Here is a 9,832-nt window from a genome sequence, read left to right as displayed (position 1 = left end):
AAAAAAATTTCTTTCAACTTTTTTTTTGTTAAATGAAGGATAAGCAAACTGAGCTAAACTAACTTTGTGTTGGCAGTTTACCAGCCTGATTTTTTTGACCAGACATGGCTTATCTCACTTTCTTCTCTCATCCCTTAAAATAGGTAAGTGGCAAGACTGGCATTTGAACAAAATGCAGAAGGCAGATACAATGGATATTTTTGCAAAATGAGACAACGCTCAAAACAGTCAAATATCACAGATACATGGCTTATTCAAGGTTTCATTTTGAAATGTAGTTTCATTGAAAATATTCCTAAAGAATTAAGAGCAGAGAACATAGCAAGTTAACACTAACATCCTAGCTTTTAAATAAGATACAGATTATATCTGCTTCGCTGCCAGTCACAAAATATGCTCTTATTAAGCACAGCATCATCTTATGGCACAGAAATTTATCACAAATTGGGATACATCCCTTATTTTCATTCTCTATTAAAAATCCTTCAAGAAGTAATTAGAAAACGCATCAGTACGCATTCAAGCTTCCCGATCTTATTAAGAGGATTTGAATTACATGAAGGCGATTATTAACACAACATTCCCACATAAGTTGAAGACTTACACTTCAAGGAGCAAAGGGTACTTCTTTGACGAATCCAAATGGGGAGGCAATATCATTTGATACCAGAGGTCTAAAAGGGAAGCGAGTGACTTTGGTCAGTGCTCCAGTAAAATAACTTGACATACATTTCAATTCATATAAGGGCACATTCGAATCACTCCCTTAAAAAGTAGCTTCATCTGAACTGTACTAACATACACAAGTAAAGGTTTCCAATTAAGCAAACAAATATATAGAGCAAAGTTAGAAGAAAGTTTGAAACTAGAATGCCTAAAATAATACAATCTGTGGCATCAGCATGCTTTCCTTTAACATTATCCTACATTATAAAAACATTACTGTAGAACTAGGTAAGTATCTGCAGAGGGAATACTACAACAAACTCAAAAATATTTCAATACTCAAGTTTCTCTCCCAACACTAAAATAAGAAATTCTAAATACTATCAACCTACCATGTAGGCTTTACAGAGCAGTTTGTAAAGCATCACAGAAACATACCCAAGTATCTATTGTTTCCTCAAGCAACATTGTTCTGGATCTATCCATGTAGTTGGATACAGAACAGAAGTTGTCAGAGAGCTAGGAGAATATTTGAAATGCAGACAACATAAGTTTTGCAAACCAACTGGTTTTACCATTCACTCATTAATTTAAAAAAAAAATGGATACTGTAAAGGAAGCATGAAGCAATTATAATGGACTGCACTGCAGTAATGATTAGAGTGTATTACAGTATTGCAGCAATCTGTCCAGACAGGAAAATCAATACATTAAAACCAGTGAAAAATACTAAGCCTTAATTGAACATTTAAAAATACAATTTTTTCTTTATTTTGCATCATCTATGTACTCTTGCAGTCATAGGAGTCAATTTCTTTGATAAGTACATTGTACATAAGTACAAGTAATACACTGATTTGCAAGTGGTCTTGGAACTTGAATTAGGACAACAGAAATGAATTTATTTATCCTATTTGTGACATTAAAAATAGAATCCCCTTACCCAGAAGTTTTTACCCTGATGAGATGAAGTAGTAAGAACAAAGAAGAATAAAAAGATGAATACACAACTGATAGCATGAAGAACATCTTTAAACCTCCATCTTTCCTGGAAGATTTCATCTTTAGCCCTATTAAAAATGTGACTAAAATAAAAGACAGAAAACACAAAGATAAAGACTGTTATTAAACAAGGTAACAGTGGAAGGAGGGAGACATCTAAAAGAACAGGTTACAGAGACTGAGAGAAATCAATGCAGCATGTGAAATAAAATTTAAGAATATTCATTTTATCAAGAGGAAGCCTGTCACAAATAGAAAAGCTAGTAGCAAAGGCTTGAGCAAAACCAGTTCAGACAGAATGGCAATGTTAGACCTGGTACCTATCTGATGTTCCTCAAACTAGGAAGTTTCTAAGGAATTATCTGTACCTGGATGTGCAGATTCAAATAAGCACTATGAGCAAAGCATTACCAGTTCATTTTCTAATATTTTGTACAGTTTATGTAGTCTTGAGCATAAACATGCTTTTAGCAATGTGGCTATTCAACTGAAATATCCCCTACAGAAGGTCAAAGCTAATCTTGAAGCGTTTTTTGATTTGCAAGCTTTCCCATTTAAGTTAGAAAATTTTTCAATAATAATTGTATGTCACCTGCCACCTGCTCTCTCCAACCAAAGAAATTTATGTCTGTAAATTAAGACCGGCTTGAATTTAGAATTTAAGGTAACGTGCTTACGAATGTTGTGCCTGCTCCACCTCACTTTTTTCCTTTTTTCCCCTCCAATTTGTAGGTAGAGCCTTCTACTATTTTTCAGGTAAATATCAAGGAAAAATGGAGCAAATTGATATCATTATGAAAACTTAAAGACATCACACTATGGAAAAAGAGTATTTTAGGTCAGAATGCTTGTGTATTTCAGCAAATATATATACACATATACACATACACACACACACACACAGACATACATACACACACACACACACACACACACACACGTAATATATTTTTCTTGTTTCTAAGCACCAAATAACTGCAAACATATCCTCTACACTCATCTCTTTTGTCATGCTCTTTTAACAGAAGACCTTGAAGGACTTAGCAAAGTGGAGAAGAAAAGTAAAATGTTTTTGAACTTACTGTATCCTCCTACAGTAATGGAGCCAAGTTTTTTTGAAGGCATTTGAATATCTTTCAGTGAATTTTCCAGGTCAGTATTATTTTCCAAGTACCTGAGGACTAAATAACAGTTCATAAGTGTCAAACCTGAAACACTATTTTCAAATCCATTACTCTCTGAATATGAATCACTTTGAAAAGACAACCTGAGAAGATGGCCACCCACTTGATAGTCTCAGTATACTGCAGTTTTTGTTTTTTCTCTTATAGTCAATGCTTCTGGCATAGTTTTTCCTCAGTAATTTAGAAACCAGAATGCCAGCTTCCACATTTTCCATCTAACTGCATTTTCATAAAACCCAAGCAATTGTCCACTAAATAAGACATAGATTACTTACTGTTTTTTAGCATAGTGTAAGATAATATTAAATAAAGTATTAATAGCTGCAAGCTGAACTGCTTATTTTATCCTCGTGGTTAACTATAATAGAGAAATAAAGGATAAATTTAATTTCAGATAAAACTGACTTTTAAATTATTATTCTAGGCAATGAGAATTAAAATAAATTTACAGTGCATGTTCCTGGTTTAACAGAAATTATATTTTAAGACAGTTTAGTACCTTGATCATCACTACTTCTGTGCAGAGTAGCCAAGGGCAGGCCAGGACCTGTTGACAGAGCACAAAACCTTCATGTTTGCATGCTGTCTCAGAAAACAACTCTGAAAAAGTAATTGGAATTGGGTGAATCACAAAGGCTCAGAGTTTGTTTTCATCCATTCTGCGCATTAATAGGGCCCAAACTGAAGCTGAAGCATCATATTCAAATTGTCTTGCAGGCAAACTACATGACTGTGAGGTACATGCTTTTCAAGTTAAGTGAAATCTTAGAAATACTTTTATTTTTCCCCACCCTGTGATTCATTTATCCTTTATATCTAGTGCTTATAGGTCAGCCTGCAGTCCGAATGCTTAACATATGACTACATAATCATATACAGTGGATTCTTTAAACAGTGCTACCTATCTTAATTTTATTCCCACATAGGGCACTTCTCTTTTCCTAGCCGAGTGCCTGTCGTTCCCAGAGCCTACAGATCTCTTCTACTGATAGAGCTCCCCATGCACAGTACGTTCCCTTAGACAGCACAACTGTATGTAGTGGTCTACAGGAACAGCCCAGAAAAAAGAAGCAAGTCCTCCTACAGGGCCTTAGCAATGATTTCCTTCAAACACCTCATCAGCAGAGAAATTTCTCTATTCTTTCTGGCCTCAAAGTAAGGTACTACCTCCACTTTGTCACGTATGTGATGAAGGAATTTTAATCCATAAGATATGGTGTTACTGTTCTTTTAACTTGCTCTAAAGAAACTGCAGTTCGCTACAACTTTTCGCATATTACAAATGGCATCTAATTATGTGGGTAGCTCCTGAGGATAATCAGGTTTGCATACAGAACAGGAATGTTTGCTGCCCATTTCAGGTCCATTAGTGGATAGGACTATAATTTATAACCTTGTAATTCTATTGAGGTGCTTTTAAGCCTAGAAGGAAGTATGTTTTTCCACTGCCAATGCCAACACATAAGGCTGTTATGCAGTGCCGATCAAGATCTTGACAGGGTGAACTTCCCCACCCAACTAAACAGTGAGTCATACTTATGTCAGTTAATTCCAGATGTACTCACCAAGACAATTTAGCTGATAATACTGTGCATCTTTGCTGAAGGAAGCAGAATAATACTGGCATCTTTCTTGATTCAAATCACAGCTAACGCACTGAGTAGATTTTGGACTGCTTTCCAAGAGCATTCTGCAAAGTAGATGAGCTTAATTTCAGAGATGAAAGATTATTATTAAAAAAAAACAACCAACCAACCAAAAACAAAACAAAAAAAAACAACCATGGAGCAGAAGTATATTCTTTTAAATAAGATGACCAAATAAAATTTGATTAAATTCAAGAGTAAAGCTCTTATTGACTTAAATAGCAAAGCAGGGAGATTCAAAATTTTTAATTTCAGTTAATACTGGAATTATCATCACAGCAAAAGTAAAAGCATGAGAGGTTTTCTTCAGGGGCAACTTGCTTGTTTCTTTATAACTAAGATTACAGAAAATACTATAGTTTTTTGAAGTTTAAATACTGTATTGATTTTAATTAAATATCCTATTAACGGAGGTACTTTGGATTATGAACAGCCTAATCTTTGACATAGAAATTTTAAGAGAAAGTATTACGTTTTCATTAGTAGATATTTTACTCATAGTGCAGAACAAATTTCTTACTTGTAAAGATTCCTTCCGCCTGGCATCTCACCATTTTGATTACTAATATAATACCTAGAAAAACAAAGCATACTGGTTTTGATGAAGTACTTCCAATACAATACAATATTTAAAGGATTATCTTACATGTTTAGATCAGATTTTTAATAAATTAAAAGGCTCCTTTTCCTTGTTCTCTCTCCTGGTCTGTTAAGACACTGCTAGGAGGCAATAGCTTAATTATGATACTTACAGAAAATTTTTGGTTACAGCTGCTATGCTGATTACTTCCCACTTTCCTTCAGTAATAGGTACTGGAGCCTGGAGAGGAGAAAAAGGCAAGGTGAAAAACAGAATGTGAGGCTTCTTGACCACCAGGAGAAAAAAAGTCAGCAGTTATTGTCCTATAACTTACCTCTGTGCCATTTACGTAATGGATGTGCTTGTAACCTTCTGTGTTGCTGAAGACTTTGTAGTAGGTAGCATTGTCTGGGGCAAAATAAGGGACAGATGGCTGAAACTTGAACACAAGAAAGCATCTATTAAAGCAAACAACAAAACTCCAAAGCAAAAGTTTTGATAAGTTTAGTTTTTGATATCTCTAAACAGAAGCTTCTATACTTTAAACAATATTTCACTGGGATATTTTGCCTACTGACAGGCAGAACTTGCAGCCACTACTCTAGAAGTGAACCCACTCAAAATATCTCATTGTTCCTAAAGGGGGCAGAACTTCTTGAGTGCTAGCCCTCTGGTAATGATAAATGCCTTTCCTTATCTCATTTGAATTTGAATTTCTGTAAGTGTTCCTAGTTTCCTATAATTTTATGAAATGATATATGCATCTACCTTTAAGGTAACTGCTTTATTCTGCCATAGGTTATGACCATGGTTTGGACAATGTAAATATTGAAAGCATTTTCTTTGAATTCCCTATTATAAAACACACAGTTGTGAACAAATCTTTGAAAGAAAACAAGCTGCTTTTCTAGAGAAATTTTACTAGTAAGTAGGTCATTATGAGATGTCTCATAAAACCTAACTGGAATGTTACGTTCATGAAGGAATATCCAAGTAGTTATCAATTGGGAGTGATAGAAACAAATGGGTCCTTCTATAGCACATATTTTGGATTGCTGCACATGGTAGAGAGAAAAACACAGAGAAATGAGCAAATGAAGTAGAAGTTATTCCTGACGACGTATCAAAAGCATTAACATTTACCCAAAAGACACAGCATGATCTGAGGTATTATACCTGTTTTGTAAATGAAAAGTGAAACTGAAAGTTAAACTAACTTGCTTCCAGTCATTAAATAAGCCATGACAGAACTTAATCTCCTTCACTCACATGCTCCAGCTAATTGTACCCTCTTTGCTAGTAATATTTTTGCACAAAACGTCCAGACACATTTTTCTAGCTTGTCCCTTATCAGTCTTGCTTTTTCAAAGTGTGACTTTTTGTCAGCTCAACTGGCAGGTTCATGACCTGGATGTCTTATTGCAGTAACACAGGCTGTGAAGTTTGGAGCATTCTTATATTAAGAACAATTTCATCTCTACATTCAGAAAAAATAAAAATAGGAAAAAAACCCCAATGAATACACTCAAAAAGAGAAGTATATGTTTTATGCACATATATATAATTTTATGTAAGCTTGTACATAGAACATATGAAATATATATATGTGTATATACATACATATATAGAATCACATACATGTTTTTCTTTTATATATTTAGAAATATGCCTTATTAGCCAAACATCATTTTATCATCCGTAAGCAGAGGACTAAGAGGGTATAAAGATAGCTTTCTTATCCCCTCTTCAATCATCCCTACCTTCCGCTCCCTTCTCTAATCCAAAAACCATACAGTGAAATCTTATTTTCCTTCCAACAGCTTCTAAGATGTGGGTTGTCTCTTTAAAAGAAACAAAAAAACCAACAACCTAGTTTAATGGCACAGACTCGCATTTTGCCCTCTCATTTTGCACAACTGTTTACAAAGTCTGCAGCTTGATCATCACATTGTCTAATTGTGAAGCCTTTGCTGCAGAGAAGCAAAATGTGTCAGCGCTAAGGCCTTCCTTTCCATATCAAATTTGACAGCAGGTGGGTTGATCTCTCATCTTCATACTGTGGATGATTTCATCCCTGCTGTTGCCTCCCTCTTTGCATTTCTTTAAACTTTCATTTTTGACTTCAAAAGTGAATTAGTGACTAAAGCATAATCAGTGTGTGGAAAATGCGGGAGTGGAAAGTGTACTCTGTGTTCTCATAAAAACTCTGAAACTCATTTCTCCCTCCAAGTCTGAACTTTTGCATCTCTGCTTCACTTCCCCCAGATCTTCTGTGTAGTTCATTAGGTGCCTACTCTTTACCATGAACAAAAGTATTGAGAGGCAGCTTGGAAAACATCATCCAAATAGTAGCGATTGGTCTGGCAGAAACGTATGAAAATTTTAACCTGGTCAGTTATAAGCATCTTGTCCTTAGTTCTCTCCAGTGGATATTATGGGTGGGGGAAAAATATAAATTAATAATAAAAAAAAAACTAAAGGGTACCTGAAGTGGGAAACAAACAAACAAACAAACCAGGGAGAATTTGAAAGACTATAATCGACTCCTATCCTCTACATCTCTCCTTCATTTCAGTTTGAAGGGTATAGGACACATTTCTTAATGTTTTATTCCCTAGATCATTCTGGAGGTGGCAAGAAGACTGGAGAGCAGCCAAACCAGCATAGCTGACAGCTCTTCCCGTACAAAGGGAATTCTGAATCCTGACTCCCGCGCTCTCCTACCTACTGCTACCTAAGCAATAGGTCAGAATTAAAAAGAAGCCTGGAATAAGTGCTCTGCTTTTTGGCAAGCTGAAAGTGATGCACATGTCATAGAGGATGTGGGCTCCAGCCCACACTGTCAGCCCAGCCTGGGGAGTTCAGAAAGCAATATTCACATAGTTTAAAACTGGGAGTGAGGATTTGTGCAACTCCACTTGAGATATTTTTCCTTTATATACAAACTGCAGTGAGTGAATGGATCAGCCTTGCACACAAGAGCATTGCAACTGGTAAGCAGCTCATAAGAAAATTTCTTAATTATCAGTGTCATTTAACATGTTGCAGTTTTAGAAATCACTCACTCTGCCAATCCAGCCAGTTGTACTTTCTTCCGTAAGTTGTTTTTCCTAAGAAAGATAAAATAAACATAATTGTTGTGGGATTTTGTTTTATATCAGCCTATGTTTATACAAAGATAAATAATACAGAGATACTCTACTACTATCCAGTCTCATTTATCGAACACTGTGACTCTTCCACTTCAGTTTTCTTACCTGTGGACACATCCAGTTTCCAGTTGCACTTTCAAAATCACAGATGGTGAGGACTGAAAAATTCTGAATTCTTCTGAGCCACTGCAGACAGATCCTTTCATCTGTTACCCAAGTTACAACGCTCAAATAATGATCACTGAAACCAGCAGTAGCATTAGGTATTTAAAATCCCTTTCTGTAATAATATACTATACAACAGCATTCAGCAAATTCAGTGAATGAGACTAATTTGACTATTTTCATTTCAATGCACTCTTTTAAGGACAACCACTGATGCAAATCTAATTGTGGCTTTTTGTTGTTGATTGTTTTTGCTACTAGAAGATCCATTGGTTATTTCATTCATAAAGAATTCACGATAAAAAATTCACAATAAAGAATTATATAGTTTTACACACCCACTTCCAGGAAGACTGCAATTAAATTCTAGTAGCCAGATCACTATCCTCTAATGCATGAAATACTAGCTACTCCAGACTGTCCCTACATGGTCTTTAAATGTACTGCATGCAACTAGAGGAAATTCTTAAGTTTTATGAGTCTTATATTTTGGAATCGTTTCTTTTGATACATGAAGTTGACTGCTGCTAAGCAATTTGAGTGATACACTTTTTTGTTCAATGTAGTACTTACTTCTATTAGATAGAATGGAGGGAGAGATCATACCAACAACAAATATTACTATTTGAGTGTTTACTTTCATGCTTAGAATACCAATGAGTTGACATGGAGAACTAAAGTTTCCAAAAAATAAATATTAGTTTTTCTAGAATATTCTTGTGTTCATTTTTTTTTTTTAAACAAAGCACCGCATAAAATTTAGTAGTTAATTTTTTTTTACCATTTTGATTTGTTTCATTCCTTTTTCCCTTAATTTAGATCTCTCCTATCTCCTAGAAGCCTTATGAACTAAAATAAAATAAACCTCCCCTCCAAGGCAAGTACACATTTTTAACTAAAATTTGCACATTTGACTTAGTTCCAAGTTCATGTTCCCTTTTTCCCTAAGTTAGTTAACAAAAATGTGTGGGAGTTTTGTCAGAGTGAGTATATATTCATAATCATAAAATGGAGGAAAAGAGACAAGAGAAAAAGACAGAAAGAAAGAAAGAAGGAAAGAAGACTACAATTACTGCAGATGGATTAAAAATATATGCTAACTGGTTACCAGCCTTTTTCAGGTTTATTTCCAGATTTCAGTTCAGAAATCACATTGTAAAAAGGTAGATCCTTACATTTATATTTTACTGGGAATTGGGTACAATGTTGAACACCACTGCTGTCACTGGCTTCAATGAAAACAGACCATTAATGTTACGAAACATCTCTGCAAGAGCATGTTGCATGTTTGGTTAAAAATAAACAGTGGTTTTTCTTGTTTCTGCAAGAGGGGAATTAGTCCCACAGTTTTTGTTCCTTCAAAGTAAGATAAGTTAACAATTTCAGATGGTATAGATCATCCAGTCAGACAGGATGAATAGTACAGGGGAAGAAAAA

The 9,832-nt window shown here is 35.0% G+C and overlaps 1 protein-coding gene across 2 annotated transcripts; it reads right to left on the bottom strand.

Annotated features, from left to right (window-relative positions):
- Positions 1-569: 569 nt before the first annotated feature.
- Positions 570-8,690, bottom strand: LOC100547424 (dipeptidyl peptidase 4-like). 2 transcript variants are annotated; one of them, XM_010713675.3, is made up of 9 exons: positions 8,336-8,503; positions 8,144-8,188; positions 5,413-5,517; positions 5,251-5,318; positions 5,019-5,072; positions 4,418-4,542; positions 3,352-3,399; positions 2,751-2,849; positions 570-674 (listed from the first exon to the last, which is right to left on the bottom strand). In XM_010713675.3, the coding sequence occupies exons 1-9, from the start codon at positions 8,345-8,347 to the stop codon at positions 601-603; spliced, it is 630 nt and encodes a 209-aa protein (XP_010711977.1). In that variant the 5' UTR covers positions 8,348-8,503; the 3' UTR covers positions 570-600. The 2 variants fall into 2 exon arrangements, with proteins under 2 accessions (XP_010711977.1, XP_031410059.1); XM_031554199.1 differs by lacking the exon at positions 570-674 and adding an exon at positions 1,591-1,751 and having other exon boundaries at positions 8,336-8,690.
- Between the last annotated feature and the right edge of the window lie 1,142 nt (positions 8,691-9,832).

This window comes from Meleagris gallopavo, chromosome 7 (assembly GCF_000146605.3).
Source record: "Meleagris gallopavo isolate NT-WF06-2002-E0010 breed Aviagen turkey brand Nicholas breeding stock chromosome 7, Turkey_5.1, whole genome shotgun sequence".
NCBI lineage: Eukaryota > Metazoa > Chordata > Aves > Galliformes > Phasianidae > Meleagris > Meleagris gallopavo.
This window is presented reverse-complemented; position numbering and strand designations above follow the sequence as displayed.